Below are 22,262 nucleotides of genomic sequence, written 5' to 3'. Positions count from 1 at the left end.
GAATTCCAGGGTAGTATATGGTGCCGTATATGTACTTTGCTGCCCTAAGTGCCAGCAGCATGATGATGATAATAAATTGACTTTGAACTTTGAACTCGAGCCCATCTTATCCTACAGGAGGACCATTCAAAAGGTCTTTAACAGCGGGAGCCTGCTGGTATTTCCTTTCAAACATTTCTATGTTCTGCCCGATGGGAGGGGGAGAATGTCCAGGCAAAGTCGGGTCTCCGATGAGGCTGGCTGCTTTACTGAGGCAGTGAGAAATACAGAAGGGGTCCATGGAGGTGCTGATCTGTGTCCACAGCTCTCTCCAATTTCCTGCACTCTGTAACCCCTTGTCGCCATTTTCCTACAGGGAAGGAATGGTCCCATCCAAACGCTCTCTGAATGTGACCCTAGGCCAACATCTTGTGGTTGGCAGTATGCCTTCTGATGGGCCAAATGGATTGTGATGGTTGAAGAATGTGATTTACCCCCTTCTACCCCTTCCCCCCTTCACGAGAGGCAGCTGGGATCTTTATTAACCTCATCCTTTCTGAACAAGGTATCTCAGCGCACGTCATATAAACATGAGAGTTTGCCTTTCGGCCCATCGAGTCTGACCTGCCGTTCTTCCTTATCTCTGTTCTAAAGAGAAGATCTTCAATTCTGAGGCTGTGCCCTTTGGTCCCTCTAGATTCCCCTGCTGTAGAAGACATCCTCTCCACAGCCAGTACTGAGGCCTTTCAACATTCAATGGAGATCCCTCCCCCCCCCAATTCTTCTGAACTCCAGCGAGTACAGTCCCAAAGCCATCAGATACATCAATCCTTTCATTCTGGGGGACAATTCTCATGAACCTCCACTGGACCCTCTCCAATTCCAACACGTACTTTCTCAGAAACTGCTCACCACACTCCAAGTGCAGTCTGACCAATGCCTTATAAAGCTTCAGCATTACATCCTTGCTTTTATATTCTAGACTTCTCTAAATGAATATTAACATTGCAATTCCACTGAATTTAAAATATCTGCTGTAAAAAAATTATTAGTTTGTAATGAAAGGAGACTTTTATAATTAAAAGTTTTAAAAACATTAAAGGCTCTGAAAACAAACTTATGAATGAAGGTTTCAAGTTTGGATTTTTTTTAAGTCTCCAACAGGGGAAATTGGGAAAAAGGAAATTTGTTTTTTTTTGTTACAAAGTACAGTAATATAATTAGTCACATTCAGAAAGCACCCGGAGTCACATGCTGGGTATTCCCCAGGTTAAAATTGGCCTCGAAAGGCGGGGTTAGAACGATAACGTCTGAGTGCGGTTCCACTTACGAAATCAGCCTCATTTTAGCAAAGTGTTCAGGAGCTTCGCACGTAGAGCCAGAGCTACTCGTGGTGGTAAACATCGGCTTTTGCTACAATGGCCGAACTCTCCATCAATTTCAGGCGGCCCCATGAGTTTGACAGAAGTCGCGCTCATAAGCAGGGCAAGGGGCTGGAGGCCAAAACCGGGCTGGAGGCCGAGCGACTGGACAGCGGCATTGACTCCATGCCAGAGGGCAGCGTGAGCAGCGTTACCGACCAAATGGACAACCTCAGTGTCAACTGTGAGAGCGGGGAAGAGCCGGCACCGTCCCACAACTGGACACAGTTCAGGAGTGAGGACGATGATACGTGAGTCTTCAACTTTTATTACAGCGCCCTCCTCCCCGCTTTGATGCAGAGGGTCCCAACTTTTCATGCGGAGGGTCCCAACTTTTCATGCAGCGCGCAACCACCCCCCCCCCCCAGCAGTATGATGTAAAGGGTTCCAACTTTTGATGCAGCGCGCCCCCTCCTTCCCCCGCCTTGAGACAACTTATCTTGAAGCAGATGCTATGCGTGGCATTTAAGAAACTTTTTGAGCAACTCAATAGGCAGGGATGCGGGGATATGGATCCTGTAGAGAGAGAGCGAATCAGTTAAAGTTATTATGGTCTGCACAGCCATTGTGGGCCGAATGGCCGGTTCCTGTCTCGATGAACGGCCTGCACGTCGACTCTTTGTTCATCTCCATAGATGCTGCCTGACCTGCTGTGTTCACCCAGCGTTTTGTGTGTTTCTGTGCTGTGTCTACTTTTTTTCTACAATATATCTTTTTGATATTACCTATCTTTTGATGCACGCCGATACCCACAAATGATTAAATACAGACTTGGGAATATAAAAAAAATGCATTTCTAAATCTTAAAATTGAATTTGTAGCTCAGATTGAGGGTTCTTGCATTGGAAGAGTTTTTTGTTAAACATTGGAATTTTCCCCACTCGGTTAAGGTGACTAGTTACGCTCTCCGCCCGTTATTTGCAAATTTAGACAGTGAGTAGGGGTCCTTGACACGACCTCGGTTTGTCCGTCGACAGCACCGCAGAAAATGCAGCAGACCCTCATTCACGCACTCTGGTCTTGGGAACATGCCCCGTCCCCCAGCCGAAGCTGGAGACCAGCCCGCAATCATCTGGCGATCACCACGAACCCCCGATACTGGCCGTCATTCTAGTCTGATCTGCTTCTGACCGCAGCACCACAAGAGTTCTCTTCTGTGTCGTGGAGGGATTGGTGTTTGGGTGTTTCTGATTTGCTGTGCGCGACATTACGGGCCGAATGGCCCGTCCCTGCGCCGTACTCTTTGTTCTAGGTTAGTAACAAGTGTGATGTGTGTGGCTTTGGAAGAATTGAAGTCTTCAAACACTTTGGACAAGCGGTGGGGGCGGACAATGGAATCTGCGTGGGGTTGACTCAGTATGAGTGAGTGTGTGTAAGGGGAGAGAGTGAGAGTGGGGAGGGGGGTTAAGGGAATTTTAATCTCTCCAAAGTAACACACACAATGCTAGAAGAACTCAGCAGGTCAGACAGCATGCAAAGGTCCACGGACACCTCGGTTAACGGTCGGGGTCCGTGGTAAGATGCAAGGCTCCCGACTGGGGAAATGACGCTTCGAGCCGAGACCCTTCTTCAAGTCCTGAAACGTTGACTGGAACTCTTTTCCATAGATGCTGCCAGACCTGCTGAGTTCCTCCAGCGTCTTGTGTGTGTGTGTGTTGCTTTGGATTTCCAGCGTTTGCGGAGTTCCTCCTGTTTCCAATCTGGACCGGAGAACCTGCGGTTGACAGACTAATTAAATCTGCACATTCCAAGCCTGCTGACCGGCGTTTCTTCAGTTCCCGGTCTCCTGTTTTATCGCGTGGAGCAATAACATGAGGGAGGGCTCCGTGGAAACCCTGGGGAGGGAAATAAGGGAGCCAGCCAGACCCGCAACTCCCCAGTGCAGCTAACGCTTAAATGACCGCTCTCGGACAATAGGAAGTAACCCGGCTCTGCAGCTGGAAATTCCTCCATCAAGTCACCCACCCTGGTCTCCTCACTTCGCTTCCCATCCAGCTACTTTTGTTTTGCTAAAACTGCATTTTAAAAAAAACTACAAAGAAATGAAGAAGGAAATCAGGACAATTTGCAATCCCCTTCCTTCTGCGATCTGCAAATTCCCGATCACGACTCGGGGGGCGTGGGGGGTAGGGGTATTAAGTGAGTCCTCTCGCTTCCTCCTAATTCGGAGCGTCGATGTCTGTTTGCGAACAAACTCCAAACTCCAGTTGCCTGCTGAAAGAGACCTCCTCACCTTTTGAAAAAGAAATGCAGTTCTGGCAGAAAAGAAATGCAGGCGGAGGGGACGCGAAATGAAGAGACGCCGGGATCATCTGGTAGAGGGTATTTACAACTACTGACCCGTTTGGGAAGGCGAACTTGAGGGCCGAGCCAAGTAAACCGGAATAGTGAAGGAAAGGGAATTTTCTTTACCCGGAGAGCGTGAGAATGAGGAAGCTGATGCAATGGCAAGTGTCTGAAGTGCGATACAAATGTATTTAACGGGAAGTTGGAGCGACATTGCGATTGGGGCCGATAATAAGACAGTGGGGGAGGGGATGCCAGCATCATGAGGCAAGGGCCGAAAGGTCTCCACCACAATCAGCTTTGTGTCGCGTTAACTGTGCGTGGAAATCACTGTTCTTCATAAAGTCCAAGGAAGTTTTCCCTTAGGCAAAAAGTGTTGGGAAAATCCCGGTACTTTTTTTGGAAAAGAAGGAAGAGTATCTTTGCTCTAGTGTGAGTGTGAGTGTGTGTCAGTGTGTGTGTGTGTCTGTGTGTGTGATGTCTGTACACAGAGACGGGAGGGGGAAGCGGGTGTAAAAGAGATCTACGCGCGCTCTCACGCAGGATTAGTCAGTATTTCTGCCTGGCCGCTGCCGACCTAAACTGGTAAATAAATATTTGCTGATGTCCCCACCCTGCTGAACGACCAGTTGTAACGGGAACCCGCTGGGACCTCGGGCATGAATTTCGCGTGATTGCCCGGTATTCCAAGCCTTCCGACCCACCCCAGGGATTAATTGAGGGATATTCCTGGCGAGATTTGGCTCTATTTCAAAGCGGGGTGTAAACTTATTTTTATTTTGAAAGCCGACCTTTGGGGAAACCCCATTGGAAATATTTAGATTCCAATGTAAATAGGGCTGGGGGTGGTGGAATGACTGCCTCGTCCTTCACAGGACACCGAAAGAATTACCAATGCTAAAATTAGCCCCTTCCTCCCCTGTAGCCTGGATTAACCCACCACAGGCCTATCAAGCATCTGCTTTGGGATCATGCTTTGCAAACTCCCGCCAAGACCAGTGCCATCATCAAACAAGAGGGTGGAACCCAGCAGGTCTGTGGAGGGACATGGACAGTCGTCTACAGATACTGCCCAACCTGCTGAGTTTTCAAGCCTGTGCTTTGCTCAGGATAACCACCATAAACCGCAGGTGTTGGAAACCTTGGGCAACATGCACTAACCACTCAGCAGGTCAGGCAGCATCTATGGAGAGAGTAAACTGTGGTTGTTTCCAGCTGGGACCCTTCCTCAGGACTGGAAGCAGAGGGGGAAGAAGTAGAAACAGAAAGGCAGACTCTTCACAGACCTCTGTAGATGCTGCCTGACCTGCCGGGCATTTTGTGTGTGCTGCTCCTGGTTCTCAGCATCTGCGGGATCTCTCGAGGGTATCAGTAACTGGTTACCTGAATTGACTTTATTTCTTACATCCTGCATATACATGAGTAAAAATCTTCACGTTACATCTCTGTTCAAATGTGCACTTATTGTAATTTATAATAAATATTACGTACATCAGGACAGTCAGTATAACATAGAAATACAATTGTATCAGCATGAATTAATCAGTCTGACGGCCTGGTGGAAGAAGCTGTCCCAGAGCCTGTTGGTCCTGGCTTTTATGCTGTGATACCATTTCCCGGATGGTAGCAGCTGGAGCAGTTTGTGGTTGGGGTGATTTGGGTCCCCAATGATCCTTTGGGTCCATTTTACACACCTGTCTCTGTGAATGTCCTGAATAGTGGGAAGTTCACATCTACAGATGTGCTGGGCTGTCTGCACCACTCTCTGCAGAGTCCTGTGATTGAGGGAGGTACAGTTCCCACACCAGGTAGTGATGCAGCCAGTCAGGATGATCTCAGTTATGCCCTTGTAGAAGTCATTAGAACTTGGGAGCCCATACCAAATTTCCTCAACCGTCTGAGGTGAAAGAGACACTGTTGTACCTTTTTCACCGCACAGCCGTATGTACAGACCACGTGATACTCACGATGATGTTTATGCTGAGGAATTTAAAGCTGTTCATCCTCTCAAACCCAGATCCATTCATGTCAATAGTTATTATTGTCACATGTACAGTGGTTTTTTTTGTTTGCATGTTGTCCATTTTTCCCAGCGTTAGTTCATTCATTCTCCCAGAACTGGGATGTCAAATTTCTCACCCGCTGCTTTTCTATAGCACTTTTTAAAGTGAGGACAGCAAATGCGATGTTAGCATTCATTTCAAGAGGAATATAAAAGCAAGGATGTAATGTTGAGGCTTTATAAGGCGCTGGTGAGACCGCACTTGGAGTACTGTGAACAGTTTTGGGCCTCTTATCTGATAAATAATATGCTGACATTGGTGAGGGTTCAAAGGAGGTTCACAGAAATGATTCTGGGATTGAAAGGCTTGTCATATGAGGAGCATTTGATGGCTCTGGGCCTGTACTCACTAGAATTCACAAGAGTCAGGCGTGACCTAATTGAAACCTGTTGAATGTTGAAAGGCCTTGACAGAGTGGATGTGGGGAGGACGTTTCCTATGGTGGGGGAGTCTAAGATCAGAAGACACAGCCTCAGAATAGAAGGGTATCTTCTTAGAACCGAGATGAGGAGAGATTACTTTAGCCAGAGAGTGGTTATCATATAGTCTATCAACCTCTGCCTTAAGTATACTCAATGACTTGGCTTCCACAGCCTCCCATGGTAATGAATTCCACAAATTCACCACTCTCTGGCTAAAGAAATTCCCCCTCATCTTTGTTCTAAAAGGACATCCCACTATTCTGAGGCTGTGCCCTCTCATCCTAGATTCACCCACCGTAGGAAACGTCTTCTCCACATTCACTCTACTGAGGCCTTTCAATGTTCGATGTTTCAATGAGGTTTCCCCTCATTCTTCTGAATTCTGGCGAATACAGGCCCAGAGCCATCAAATGCTCTTCAGGTGTCAAGCCTTTCAATCCCGGAATCATTTCCGTGAACCTCCTCCGAACCTTTTCCAATGTCAGCATAAAGACTGACAAACAACTGATGTGTAAAGGACAGATTGTGCACATTTAATAAGTAATTAATAAACTGGATGATTAGGGAACATCAATGATTAGATGGATAAATTTTTTTTTAATTTTAAATTTAAAAAATTGACAACATGAGTTGCAAAGTCCTTGAAAGTGAGTCTGTAGGTTGTGGAATCAGTTCAGAGTTGTGGTGAGTGAAGTTATCCACACTGGTTCAGGAGCCTGATGGTTGAGGGGTAATAACTGTTCCTGAACCTGGTGGTGTGGGACCTGAGGCTCATTGTGGGGAGTGAAGTTATCCACAGTGGTTCAGGAACCTGATGGTTGTGGGGTGATAACTGTTCCTGAACCTGGTGGTGTGGGTCCTGAGGCTCATTGTGGTGAGTGAAGTTATCCACACTGGTTCAGGAACCTGATGGTTGTGGGGTGATAACTGTTCCTGAACCTGGTGGTGTGGGTCCTGAGGCTCATTGTGGTGAGTGAAGTTATCCACACTGGTTCAGGAGCCTGATGGTTGTGGGGTAATAACTGCTCCTGAACCTGGTGGTGTGGGACCTGAGGCTCATTGTGGTGAGTGAAGTTATCCACACTGGTTCAGGAGCCTGATGGTTGTGGGGTAATAACTGTTCCTGAACCTGGTGGTGTGGGACCTGAGGCTCATTGTGGGGAGTGAAGTTATCCACACTGGTTCAGGAACCTGATGGTTGTGGGGTAATAACTGTTCCTGAACCTGGTGGTGTGGGACCTGAGGCTCATTGTGGGGAGTGAAGTTATCCACACTGGTTCAGGAACCTGATGGTTGTGGGGTGATAACTGTTCCTGAACCTGGTGGTGTGGGTCCTGAGGCTCATTGTGGTGAGTGAAGTTATCCACACTGGTTCAGGAACCTGATGGTTGTGGGGTGATAACTGTTCCTGAACCTGGTGGTGTGGGTCCTGAGGCTCATTGTGGTGAGTGAAGTTATCCACACTGGTTCAGGAGCCTGATGGTTGTGGGGTAATAACTGCTCCTGAACCTGGTGGTGTGGGACCTGAGGCTCATTGTGGTGAGTGAAGTTATCCACACTGGTTCAGGAGCCTGATGGTTGTGGGGTAATAACTGTTCCTGAACCTGGTGGTGTGGGACCTGAGGCTCATTGTGGGGAGTGAAGTTATCCACACTGGTTCAGGAACCTGATGGTTGTGGGGTGATAACTGCTCCTGAACCTGGTGGTGTGGGACCTGAGGCTCATTGTGGTGAGTGAAGTTATCCACACTGGTTCAGGAGCCTGATGGTTGTGGGGTAATAACTGTTCCTGAACCTGGTGGTGTGGGTCCTGAGGCTCATTGTGGTGAGTGAAGTTATCCACACTGGTTCAGGAACCTGATGGTTGTGGGGTGATAACTGTTCCTGAACCTGGTGGTGTGGGTCCTGAGGCTCATTGTGGTGAGTGAAGTTATCCACACTGGTTCAGGAGCCTGATGGTTGTGGGGTAATAACTGCTCCTGAACCTGGTGGTGTGGGACCTGAGGCTCATTGTGGTGAGTGAAGTTATCCACACTGGTTCAGGAGCCTGATGGTTGTGGGGTAATAACTGTTCCTGAACCTGGTGGTGTGGGACCTGAGGCTCATTGTGGTGAGTGAAGTTATCCACACTGGTTCAGGAGCCTGATGGTTGTGGGGTAATAACTGTTCCTGAACCTGGTGGTGTGGGACCTGAGGCTCATTGTGGTGAGTGAAGTTATCCACACTGGTTCAGGAGCCTGATGGTTGTGGGGTAATAACTGTTCCTGAACCTGGTGGTGTGGGACCTGAGGCTCATTGTGGTGAGTGAAGTTATCCACACTGGTTCAGGAGCCTGATGGTTGTGGGGTAATAACTGCTCCTGAACCTGGTGGTGTGGGACCTGAGGCTCATTGTGGTGAGTGAAGTTATCCACACTGGTTCGGGAGACTGATGGTTGTGGGGTAATAACTGTTCCTGAACCTGGTGGTGTGGGACCTGAGGCTCATTGTGGTGAGTGAAGTTATCCACACTGATTCAGGAGCCTGATGGTTGAGGGGTAATAACTGTTCCTGAACCTGGTGGTGTGGGACCTGAGGCTCATTGTGGTGAGTGAAGTTATCCACACTGGTTCAGGAGCCTGATGGTTGTGGGGTAATAACTGTTCCTGAACCTGGTGGTGTGGGACCTGAGGCTCATTGTGGTGAGTGAAGTTATCCACACTGGTTCAGGAGCCTGATGGTTGTGGGGTAATAACTGTTCCTGAACCTGGTGGTGTGGGACCTGAGGCTCATTGTGGTGAGTGAAGTTATCCACACTGGTTCAGGAGCCTGATGGTTGTGGGGTGATAACTGTTCCTGAACCTGGTGGTGTGGGACCTGAGGCTCATTGTGGTGAGTGAAGTTATCCACACTGGTTCAGGAGCCTGATGGTTGTGGGGTAATAACTGTTCCTGAACCTGGTGGTGTGGGACCTGAGGCTCATTGTGGTGAGTGAAGTTATCCACACTGGTTCAGGAGCCTGATGGTTGTGGGGTAATAACTGTTCCTGAACCTGGTGGTGTGGGACCTGAGGCTCATTGTGGTGAGTGAAGTTATCCACACTGGTTCAGGAGCCTGATGGTTGTGGGGTAATAACTGTTCCTGAACCTGGTGGTGTGGGACCTGAGGCTCATTGTGGTGAGTGAAGTTATCCACACTGGTTCAGGAGCCTGATGGTTGTGGGGTAATAACTGTTCCTGAACCTGGTGGTGTGGGACCTGAGGCTCATTGTGGTGAGTGAAGTTATCCACACTGGTTCAGGAGCCTGATGGTTGTGGGGTAATAACTGTTCCTGAACCTGGTGGTGTGGGACCTGAGGCTCATTGTGGTGAGTGAAGTTATCCACACTGGTTCAGGAGCCTGATGGTTGTGGGGTAATAACTGCTCCTGAACCTGGTGGTGTGGGACCTGAGGCTCATTGTGGTGAGTGAAGTTATCCACACTGGTTCGGGAGACTGATGGTTGTGGGGTAATAACTGTTCCTGAACCTGGTGGTGTGGGACCTGAGGCTCATTGTGGTGAGTGAAGTTATCCACACTGATTCAGGAGCCTGATGGTTGAGGGGTAATAACTGTTCCTGAACCTGGTGGTGTGGGACCTGAGGCTCATTGTGGTGAGTGAAGTTATCCACACTGGTTCAGGAGCCTGATGGTTGTGGGGTAATAACTGTTCCTGAACCTGGTGGTGTGGGACCTGAGGCTCATTGTGGTGAGTGAAGTTATCCACACTGGTTCAGGAGCCTGATGGTTGTGGGGTAATAACTGTTCCTGAACCTGGTGGTGTGGGACCTGAGGCTCATTGTGGTGAGTGAAGTTATCCACACTGGTTCAGGAGCCTGATGGTTGTGGGGTAATAACTGTTCCTGAACCTGGTGGTGTGGGACCTGAGGCTCATTGTGGTGAGTGAAGTTATCCACACTGGTTCAGGAGCCTGATGGTTGTGGGGTAATAACTGTTCCTGAACCTGGTGGTGTGGGACCTGAGGCTCAGTGTGGTGAGTGAAGTTATCCACACTGGTTCAGGAGCCTGATGGTTGTGGGGTAATAACTGTTCCTGAACCTGGTGGTGTGGGACCTGAGGCTCATTGTGGTGAGTGAAGTTATCCACACTGGTTCAGGAGCCTGATGGTTGTGGGGTAATAACTGTTCCTGAACCTGGTGGTGTGGGACCTGAGGCTCATTGTGGTGAGTGAAGTTATCCACACTGGTTCAGGAGCCTGATGGTTGTGGGGTAATAACTGTTCCTGAACCTGGTGGCGTGGGACCTGAGGCTCATTGTGGTGAGTGAAGTTATCCACACTGGTTCAGGAGCCTGATGGTTGTGGGGTAATAACTGTTCCTGAACCTGGTGGCGTGGGACCTGAGGCTCATTGTGGTGAGTGAAGTTATCCACGCTGGTTCAGGAGCCTGATGGTTGTGGGGTAATAACTGTTCCTGAACCTGGTGGTGTGGGACCTGAGGCTCATTGTGGTGAGTGAAGTTATCCACACTGGTTCAGGAGCCTGATGGTTGTGGGGTAATAACTGTTCCTGAACCTGGTGCTGTGGGACCTGAGGCTCATTGTGGTGAGTGAAGTTATCCGCACTGGTTCAGGAGCCTGATGGTTGTGGGGTAATAACTGTTCCTGAACCTGGTGGTGTGGGACCTGAGGCTCATTGTGGTGAGTGAAGTTATCCACACTGGTTCAGGAGCCTGATGGTTGTGGGGTAATAACTGTTCCTGAACCTGGTGGTGTGGGACCTGAGGCTCATTGTGGTGAGTGAAGTTATCCACACTGGTTCAGGAGCCTGATGTTTGTGGGGTAATAACTGTTCCTGAACCTGGTGGCGTGGGACCTGAGGCTCATTGTGGTGAGTGAAGTTATCCGCACTGGTTCAGGAGCCTGATGGTTGAGGGGTAATAACTGTTCCTGAACCTGGTGGTGTGGGTTTGTTCTCTTTCAACAAAGGTGATTTAATTGAGGTGTGTAAAATTACAAGAGGCAGGGACGGGTGACACACGGCAGAGAAGGAAGGAAGTTTAGGTAAATTGGTGGTTGAAGTTCAAGTATATTGTTGTCAAAAGTGAACATACCCAGGGTAGAAATGTCATTAAAATTATCTTTTTGCAGTAGCAACTCTCTCCATAACAAGACAGGGACAAACATAAGTTAATGTAAATATAAGTGATGTAAGTAAAGCAAGGATACGGAAATGTGCTCTGGTGTTCAGAGACTTGGGCTCTGGCTCTGGCAGTAAAGCCAGAAACCCTCTTCACGCATCTACAAAGAACCTTATTGAGCACACATAGAACTATCACCCAAATGCCCCAGTTTGTAACCAGCAGGGTCTCTTGATGGGGCCGAACAGCCTCCTTTCTCATAAATCCGAGCCTCCACGTTGCTGTACGAATCTTGTTGCAGAGGATAGGCCATAAGGAAGTTCTTCTGGATTTAACAGATCCCTTTTGAACTTCCTTTTCAACGTTGTGAAACCAATGGGGCCTTTTTACAGTAAGAATTGATTCAGGAAATTCCCTTTGCTCTTGGTGAGGTGAAAGCGATTCTCTCTCAGGCTCTGTGCTTTACGGCTGCTGGGTAGGCTGGAAATGCTTACTCACTCCTCCATACAAGGGCTGCCTGCATACTTACAGAACTTCCTGCCCTGCCCACAGTTTCTCTTTGCCCCTCTCTAATTTTTCTCTTTTTTAAAATTTCATTCAGGTTCCTTCACCTGGCCATTCTGCACAATTACCCAGATATTGCCATCTTCCTCGTGAGGTCTAACACGTCTGTCGTGGACCTCCGCAACTCGTCCCAACAGGTGAGTTTGTCCTGCACACCTTACACGCCCCACCATATTCACCAGTCAGCTTCTGGGAGCTGGGGGGGGCGGTGGGAGGGGTCCACAGATCCATGATCTCTGGCAATTATCTACAGATGTACCATGGACAGCATTCTGACTGGATGTTCACAACCTGGTGGGGCACAGGATCAGGGAAAAAGCTGCAGAGGGTCGTAAGTTCAGCCCGCTCCATCGCGGACAGTAGCCTCCCCACCTTCGAGTCCATCATCAGAAGGAGATGGCATCCATCATTCAGGACCCTTGCATGCTGTCTTTTCATTACTCGCATCAGGGACGAGGTACAGGAGCCTAAAGGAACACACTTGATTTGCTAACTGGAAGACCACAATCCGTGTGGATTGGAGCTCACTGATAATCAACACTGGCTGTCCACAGGGGTGTGTGCTTAGCCCAGTGCCCTACTCTCTCTACAGCCATGACTGTGTGGCCAGGCACAGCTCAAACACCATCTGTAAACTTGCCGAAGATACACCCATTGTTGGCAGAATTTCGGATGGTGACAAACGGTTGCTTTTTCTAATTTGTTCCCTCTTTTTCCTCTTCTCCAGTGTCCGCTGCACTTGTCAGTTATCATGGGTCTGCCGGCGGTGACCAGGGAGCTGGTGCAGGCAGGTGCCGACCTGGAGTGCACAGACAACCTGGGCAACACGGCCCTGCATCTGGCCTGTGAGCAGGAAAGCCTGGAGTGCATGGACTCGCTCCTCAATCCAACCCTGACCGGAACCGGGGGCCAGCGCCAAGACCTAGAAAAGCGCAATTACAATGGTACGTATTGGCTTGTCTGCTGCATCAAGGGGGAGGTGTACGAGGCCAGGATGACTGGCTTTATCTTTATTAGATTTATATGTACACCATATTCCTATCTAAGGAATTTCTATTACCTGGATTATAAAGGACATAGACTTTTCACATTCAGATTTACTATCACTGATATATAGATAGTGAATTATGTCGAGATGAAGGATTTTGGCCTGAAACATCAACTATTTATTCTTCTCCATGGATGCTGCCTGACCTGCTGAGTTCCTCCAGCATTTGGTGTGCGTTCCTCTGGATTTCCAGCATCTGCAGAACCTCTTGTGTTTCTGTTAGTGAAGCGTATTGTCTGTGTCAATGAGAACTACAGTCTGAGGATTACACTGGGGGCAGCTGGCAACTGTTGCCATGCCTCTGGTGCCGACACAGCAAGCCCACAGCCCACTAGCTCCAAACCAGAGGGAGGAAACCCCTGCGATCACGGGGAGAGCATTCACCCTGATCCTGACCCTAACCCTGACCCCCATCTTACAGTTGGCACACTCTGTCATCTTTGGGGTTTTTCCGGGGGTCAAGTTTTAATTCTTAATGATCATTTATTTTAACATTTAAACAAAGATCCAGACATTTGAAACCGAGTGAAGAGCTAAGAAGCAAAGCAGAGATTTAATGAAAGAAAAGAAAATATTGTGCCTTTGAAAAATCCATCACCATTATAATCCAGATAAGAGATATTCCGTAGATAAGAGTAAACCTACCTACATTGCACAATTCCATCATGTGGGTAATTGTGAACAGTGAGCCAAAGAGAAATGAGAAACAGTTCTGTAGCTGATACACGGCTTTATGACAGTAAGTGGGAACAAACTATCACTTACTGTGAAAAATACAAGTTTGTTAAAAGGTACAAATTATGATTAAGCTACGACTTTAGTCTCACATTAATTCAGCTAATATGTTATAAAAAATATTAACAACAATGGATTCCAAGAGCGCTGTGAAGCATTGTGCTAACCACAATACTACCTCAGTGAATCAAATACTAAAACAGTTCCCATTGTGGTTACAGGCTACACGTGTCTACACATTGCGGTGATGAGAGGACATTATGAAGCTGTTCAGAAACTGCTAGATTCAGGAGCCAACATTAACACTCAGGTATGAGTTTTTTCCAACGATACCTGTAGAGGTGTCTGTACCACAGCACAGTTATTTTCCACTCGAGAGATACGGGTGGCACTGGTTTACTATTATTTACTCATCCCTTATGCAGAAGATGGGGAGCCACCAACCTCAGTCCCTGGAGAAGATGCTCCCAACATTCTGTTGGGTCAGAATTCCCAGGAACTACTTTAAAAGAAAGAGATAATCCCCCTTTTTTTGAACGGGTTCCATGGTGTTTCTTTGTTTCTTGGCTGTCTGTGGGAAGACAAATCTCAGGGTTGTATACTGCATACGTACTTTGAAACTTTGAGTGCCTTTGGACTGAGAGGAAACCCATGTGGTCACGGGGAGAACATACAAACTCCTTGCAGATAGTAGCAGCGGCAATTGAAGCCCGATCCTACCCCTGGCATGCTGTAAAGCATTACGCAAACTGCTACACTACCATAGCCGTTGCTGGCTGCTCCATGAGTTTCTGTTTGATAGTAACCTCGGGATGGAGGTGGAACTGTATGGCACTGAGGGGAGGTGGTGACCATCCCACTTTCTGAAGATGGCTTAAGTTTGTTGAGTTTTTTTGTCAAATGCACAAGTACAGTGAGGTACAGGTACGATGAAAAAGACTTGCAGCAGCATCACAGGGACAAAAGGACAGATAGCACACAGAAAATACAGCACGTGTGTGTGTGTGTGTGTGTGTGTGTGTGTGTGTGTGTATAGCAAGGGCACCTAAGACTTTTGCACTGTACTGTAGTAATTTTATGTATTGCAATGTACTGCTGCCACACAAAGAAAAACAGATTTCATGACATGTGTGAGTGATGATAAAGCTGATTTTGATCTGGGTCTCTATTGAAAGTGGAAAGGGGCAGGAAGAGGGGAATCGTGGTTGGGAAAAGGGGAAGTGGGAGGGAAGGGAGTGAGAAGCACCAGAGAGACATTCTGTAATGATCAATAAACCAATTGTTTGGAATCAAATGACTTTGCCTGGTGTCTCAGGGCTGGGTATGTCTGCACCCATGCCACACCCCACCCCTGGCACTCCCTCTCTGCCACCTGTTCCACTCCCCTGTTGTGGAACAATGACTGAACATTCCCAACATAATTTGTCCTACCAGATTTACAAACTCGCTCTCCACTTCACATTGACAAATGCTGTGTAAACGTCTGAGGCACCTGAGATACATGTGCCAAAGACTTCTGCAGAGTACGGTCCATCAGACATAAGTTAGACAGGACAGTGAATTCGTGCTAATGCTTGGAGGTGTTTGGGGTCTTACTGTACGCAAGCACCAATGTCAGCCCCAGGAAGGAACTTCCGTTAGTACAGTTCCCTCTCTTGAGGTGTCCCAAGCTTTTGGCAACCAATAAGATTCACATTCATGTATTTATCATAAGTACATCAGAATACACATGAAATGTGCCATTTGTGGTAGCAACCAACACAACCTGAGGATGTGACGCCACACATTGAGGTGCTTACATAACATGCATGCCCACAACACTAGCAAAAGCACAAAACAAGTTCCTTCTACCCCACCCACCCAGTCATGCACATCTCCAGTCCAGGACAGGCCCCTCCAGACTTCCATCCGGTCTCCGAGGTGTACCAGGTTAATCTGCTGTGTGATGAACTGAGGCTGCGGCTGTGGCCTGCTCTAGCTAATTGGAGCTTCGTGTCTGTGGACTCACTTTCGTTCTGAGTGCTGTTGCTTGCTCTTACTGTTTACACAATTTGTTTTTTTTCCCCCTCTCTCTGTACATTGGATGTTTGCTGAATTTTTTAATGGGTTCTTTTGCGATTTCTCTGTTTCGTCGCTGCCTGTAAGGAGATGAATCTCAAGGAAATATGATGTTTAGATAATTTGATAATAAATGCACTTTGAACTTCGAATTAATCTTTCAGACTGGATTCTAAGTCCATGTATGTTATCACAAACTACGTTGACAATCATTTTCTTGTGGGCATTTACAGGAAAATAAAACAATATAGAATTTTATACATAAACAAAGACTGACAAATGACCAAACTACAAAAGAAGACAAGCTAGTCAATTGGTTTTGAAATGCACACATAACTCCCCCCGCTCCACCTGGAACTGGTGCCTGCAGAGGCGAGGAGGTGGGGGGTGAATCTCTCAGATCTGGCAGTACCTCTGCCTTCAGAGTTGTTCATGGTCCTCTCCCTTTCAACAGGAACCGAACAGTGGGAGAACCCCCTTGCACTTGGCGGTCGAGTTCCAACGCCGCGACGCGGTGCAGCTCCTCATCGAACGCGGAGCGGACGTGAACCGACTGATGTACAACAGCTGCACGGCCTTCCACCTCACCGCCGGCCGGCCAGACCTGGAGATCCAGAACCGGCTCTTCAAGCTGACCGACTCCTTGCTGATCCCACTGTACGAACCCTCAGACTCGGAGTCCGAGGCGGACTGCGATATCCAGTCGGACTGTGATGTGAGTGCTGTGCTCTGATCCGGGGGGCAGGGGGGGTGGTCTTTGACGTGAGGAAATGGCCTGAGGTGTTTTGCAGGGATTTCCTCTAACAAACTCCAAGTGAGCCATTGACTCTGCTCTCTCAGACCAATAGTCTGGGTTCTCATCCTGTGACCTTTGATGGGGCAGCACAGCACTTTACAGTACCAGCAGCTCAGGTTCAATCCCTGTCACTGCCTGTATGTTCACCCTGTGACCGTGCGGATTTCCTCCGGGTGCTCTGCTTTCCTCCCACAGTCCAGTGACGTGCTGATTGGTAGGTGAATTGGCCATTGTAAATCGGGGATTGGTGTGTGGCGTGGCTCGAAGGGCCAGAAGGTCTCTCGATAATTCAACAGAAGCCAGAATACAAAGGTGGGGGAGGGAAAAGAGTACAAGCTGGCAGGTGATAGGTGAGACCAGGTGAGGGGGGAATGAAGTAAGAAGCTGGGAGGTGATAGGTGAGACCAGGTGACAGGGGGAATGAAGTAAGAAGCTGGCAGGTGATAGGTGGAAGGAGGAGGAATCTGATAGGAGAGGAGAGTAGATCACAGGGGAAAAAGAAGGAGGAGGGGTACCAGAGGGAGGCAATGGGCAGGTGAGGACAGGCGGTGAATGAGGAACTAACATGGGGAATAGCAAAAGAGGGGAGGAAGAAGAAATTACTGGAAACTAGAAAAATAACAACCAGATCATTTGTTTGCGAGAGAAGTCTTGGCCTGGATTCCTCTTTATTTTTCCGGGACACTGCACTGAACCATTAGGCAAGGTGTCAACCTCAACTCCCATCCTCCAGTAATGTAGCACTCCAGAGAATTCAGGTAAAGTAGTGATGCTAACAGTTCTCTGGTCTGTGTTTTACAGGTGCCTTTGGATTACGATGACCTTCAGATAGGAGGCCACTCTCTCCACTGAACAATATCGTGGACCTTCTCAACCCAACTCTGATAGCGATCGTGTCATCAAAGTGGAACCAGCAGCAGACACCGTACTTTCCAGGCTCGATCACAGACCCTCCCGCTCTTCCTTTGAGTGAGAGAGAGAGAGAGAGAGAGACTCGACAGACTCAAGTTCAAGGACAGCAGGTCGTTCCCTCCTGTCAGTGGGGCTCAGGGTGTGGAGTGAGGTCGGCTGAAACTGACGAGGGGCTGAATGGACACACGTGCAGAAAGCTGGCAGGCAAGGACAACCCAGCGAGTTCCCCAAGCTTGTCACTTGAAGCTGTCTTTCCCCACCTACCCAACCCTTCAACAGTAGCTCATTCTGCACTTTTGCTGGACATTGGATATGTATGAACTGACAAGCGGGATTTTGGGTGGGAATGCAGAACTCCTTCTCCCCAGCCCTTCTACCTTGAACCCTTGCGTTATCAGGCACGTGGGTAGTCTACCCAGGCTGAGAGTTGTCAGGTCCAAGCCGCAATGGTGGATGTTCATTGGGATTTGGATTGGTCTCACCTTGGCCAGCATCTCTTCTGGAAGTGTAGACGGAAGTCTACAAGGAAGTGAGGGACTCAGCGATCTAGTTCTGCTGCACCTTGGGCCTGGGCGGTACACTGCCTTCACATGTTATGCAGAGAAGCCACGGAGGGCCAGTGGTGGATGGGGGTCCAGGGCTCCCCCACATTGCTCCTGTGCCCCTGATCCTGGTGTGCTGGGACCAACAGTCTGCCCCTTTGCAACCTTATCCCAGCCCTCAGTAGCTGAGTTCCAGAACTCAGTAACTCCATGGCTGTACACTCCTCTTGAGGAATGCCTCTGCTTTCCCTCAAGGGGAATCAGTAACACTTCTCAAGGGTTGCAACTTTGACCTCCCTCCTTTCTTGCCAACCTCAATGCAAACATACAGACAATGCCCTTCGTGACACCCCAACCATCGTCTTCAGTTTCGTGTGCACCCTTTAGCTGATTAAATGACGAAACCCGGTACTTGTACCAAATTCTGATAGCCAGCGGCCCCTTTGGACATGACAGCCAGGTAGTCTCTGCAGCTTGCCACAGGCACATTGGACACTAATGTTTTGTAGTCATTCTCGAATCAGAAAGTCAAGATAACATAGGAAAACTGAATATTATGGGTTGTAGAATAATGTTGATTTCTTTTGTGAGTTTTAACCTTTTTTTATTCTGATGGCTTTGTCATTTTCATGTGGACTTTCGTCAATAGGCAGGGCAGTAAACCTCAGATAACCTGTTATCCAATTATTTGGTGACCTTGAAGGTTTGGCATTTGAGCCCCTGGATACTGATTCCCTTTTATTCTCTCTCTCCAGCACATTGGGGCCACTGTTCCCATGTTCCGTGACCATTCTCCAGGACCTGGGTTCCAGTGCTTCTGTAACCATGGGCCAATTCCTCCCCCCCCCCCCCCACCAATCTTATTCTGGCTTCTTCCACCACCCCCGCCTTTCCAGTCCTGATGTGGGTCTCGGCCCGAAATGTTGACTGTTTATTCCTCCCCATAGATGCTGTCCAGCCTGCTGAGTTCCTCCAGCATTGTGTGTGTGTTCTCACTGGGGAAATTTTGTTTTAACATTTGTTGAGAGGGAATTCAGAGTGTTATATGAAGGAAAACTATGACAGATTAGTACCGCTGAAGATACCAGGTGAATGGAATTTTACGGGACTGTAAAGCGGGCTGTGGGATTTAAGCCCCCCATACTCACTCACTACCCATTAGGTCTGCTGGCACTTAGGGCAGCAATGAAGGTCCTCCATCTCTGGTGGTGTTTGGGGCTTCCTTCATCGTGTCTGTAGCTTCCTCTCAGTTCTCACTACTGTCAGTCACACAAGTCCCGGGTGGAGACTCAGGAATACCGTCACACTCAGATGTAGAAGGATTTTTCATTGCCGTTTCCATAACAATTTTATTTGACCAGTCAGGGTTGTTAGCCCTGAGCTGAACCCCCGAACCTGGAGGACCGGTGGACCACTCTTAGTCTGGCCTCTACCCTCTGACCTGTTTGTCATGGGTGACCCTACCACAAGCCAGACTTCAGCCCGCATCATTCTCCAGATCCTCGAGGCAGACAAGCCTCTCAACCATTGTTGTGGTCCTCTTGGAGAAAGTTCTACCATTGGTACTAGATGTCTACACATGGACAGAGAGTGGATATTCCAGCCACCAGTACACTTTGCTTCAAATTCAATTATTTGCCTTTGGGGTGAGCTTATTTATTGAAATGTTCAAAAGCTCAATAGGTTACATACTGATGAAGATAGGAAAAATATTTAGTCTAGATTTCTCTATATCACACAATGGTGAAACCATTGCTTTGACTAATGTAGCCAGGTTATCTCCCCTCTCTACCAACAGAGTGGAAAATTCCAGTCTGGTCAGCAAACTCTGCCATCCCAGGCAATCTGGATCACAATAACCAAGTGCTCCCTGTAAATCTGTTTTCATTCTGCACAGTGCAGACATGACCCTTTCCCAGTGACCAAACGTTCAATGAAATGACTGAATCAAAATTAAACTCAAAGATCAAAGTAAATTTATCAAAGTATATACTTGTCACCAAAGTACATTTATTATCAACGTATGTATACAGCATACAACCCTGAGATTTGTCTTCCCACAGACAGCCACGAAATAAAGAAACACCATGGAACCCATTCAAAGCAAAGCATCAAACACTCCATCACACAAAAATAAACAAATTGCAAAATGGTAAAAAAGCGAGCAAAAAGCACAGAATATAAAACATTGAACCACAAAGTCACTGCAAGAATTTAGGAATATTCAGTTTAGTTTAGTTCAGTTCAGTTTATCGCTGCGTTGTTCATTGGCCGCAGTCAGTCCACCCCAATCAAAATCACACAAAATATTAAAAAAGGAGCAATCAGAAACCAGACTCGCATCATGACATAAACTACAAAGTCCAATCCACAAACTGCATCAATGAAAACTTGTCCAAGAGTAGATACAAAGAAATACAATAGAATCAATGAAGAACTACACACAAAGACAGACAGGTGAACAATGAATGTTCAAAAGATGAGAAGCTATGCAAATACAAACAAAAACAGATAAATATTCAGAACACAAGTAAAGAGTCCTCGAAAGTGAAACTTGCAGAAGTGGGGTGAGGTACTGAAAATGTAAACCAGCTGATTCTATTTATCTATTGATATAAGGTGGCCTCGGATCGTAAACTGAGGCATTTGTACAGAATTGTTTCGCGGATAATCTATTTGATGCAGAAGACTTTATTTGATGTTTTTGGAATTTAATGTGTATGACAAAAGAGGAAGATGAACGTGCATTTGTAAATAATGTCTGACAAACTTTATTTTTATATTAAACGACAAAAAGTAGACGGTGTTGTTTGTTCACTCGTTATGTGCCGTGTCGTATGAATCAGAATCAGGTTTATTATCACCGGCATGTGACGTGAAATTTGTTAACTTAGCAGCAGCAGTTCAATGCAATACATAATCTAGCAGAGAGAAAAAAAAAATAATATTAATAAATAAAATAAAATAAAACAATAAATAAACAGGTAAATCAATTCTGTATATTGAATAGATTATTAAAAATTCACAAAAACAGAAATACTGTATATTAAAAAAAGTGAGGTTGTGTCCAAAGCTTCAATGTCCATTTAGGAATCGGATGGCAGAGGGGAAGAAGCTGTTCCTGAATCGCTGAGTGTGTGCCTTCAGGCTTCTGTATCTCCTACCTGATGGTAACAGTGAGAAAAGAGCATGCCCTGGGTGCTGGAGGTCTTTAATAATGGACGCTGCCTTTCTGAGACACTGCTCCCTAAAGATGTCCTGGGTACTTTGTAGGCTAGTACCCAAGATGGAGCTGACTAGATTTACAACCTTCTGCAGCTTCTTTCAGTCCTGTGCAGTAGCCCCTCCTTACCAGACAGTGATGCAGTCTGTCAGAATGCTCTCCACAGTACAAATATAGAAGTTTTTGAGTGTATTTGTTGACATGCCAAATCTCTTCAAACTCCTAATAAAGTATAGCCGCTGTCTTGTATTCTTTATAACTATGTCGATATGTTGGGACCAGGTTAGATCCTCAGAGATCTTGACACCCAGGAACTTGAAGCTGCTCACTCTCTCCACTTCTGATCCCTCTATGAGGATTGGTATGTGTTCCTTCATCTTACCCTTCCTGAAGTCCACAATCAGCTCTTTCATCTTACTGATGTTGAGTGCCAAGTTGTTGCTGTGGCACCGTTCCACTGGTTGGCATATCTCACTCCTGTACGCCCTCTCATCACCACCTGAGATTCTACCAGCAATGGTTGTATCATCAGCAAATTTGTGGATGGTATTTGAGCTACGCCTAGCCACACAGTCATGTCTATACAGGGAGTAGAGCAGTGGGCTAAGCACACACCCCTGAGGTGCACCACTGGGCGATCAAGGGCTTTCTGTGACCAGGATTGTTCTAGGCAAATTTTTCTGCAGAAGTGGTTTTGCATTGCTGTCTTGTGAACAATGTCTTTACAAGACAGGTGACCCCAGCCATTACCAATACTCTTCAGAGATTGTCTGCCTGGGGTCAGTGGTCACATAACCAGGACTTGTGATCTGCACCGGCTGCTCATACGACCATCCACCACCTGCTGCCATGGCTTCACCTGACCCTGATTGGGGGGCTAAGGAGGTGCCACACCTTGCCCAAGGGTCACCTGTACACTAGCAGAGGGGAGGAGCACCTTACACCTCCTTCGTTAGAGATGTGCGGTATCTCCACCCCACCACCCTGGTGTGTATTGTAATGTTTTCACATGAGGATTATGTGTCTATGAAGTCCTGCATCGGGACTGAGTGAGGTGGTGTTGAGGGAGGACAGACATGATATTTCACTTTGCTTTACC

General features: G+C 47.5%; 1 protein-coding gene across 1 annotated transcript; it reads left to right on the top strand.

The window, feature by feature from the left end:
• The first annotated feature begins 1,335 nt into the window (after positions 1–1,335).
• On the top strand, positions 1,336–20,739 carry LOC140206212 (NF-kappa-B inhibitor alpha-like). Its single transcript, XM_072274524.1, has 6 exons — positions 1,336–1,651; positions 11,887–11,986; positions 12,577–12,793; positions 13,854–13,942; positions 16,145–16,405; positions 17,288–20,739. Exons 1-6 carry the CDS (start codon positions 1,398–1,400, stop codon positions 17,336–17,338), a joined length of 972 nt encoding a protein of 323 aa, XP_072130625.1. The 5' UTR covers positions 1,336–1,397; the 3' UTR covers positions 17,339–20,739.
• Positions 20,740–22,262: the final 1,523 nt, after the last annotated feature.

The sequence above is a fragment of the Mobula birostris genome, chromosome 12, assembly GCF_030028105.1.
Source record: "Mobula birostris isolate sMobBir1 chromosome 12, sMobBir1.hap1, whole genome shotgun sequence".
In the NCBI taxonomy this organism is placed as follows: domain Eukaryota; kingdom Metazoa; phylum Chordata; class Chondrichthyes; order Myliobatiformes; family Myliobatidae; genus Mobula; species Mobula birostris.
The sequence above is the reverse complement of the archived record's forward strand: the minus strand, read 5'-3'. Positions and strand labels throughout refer to the sequence as shown.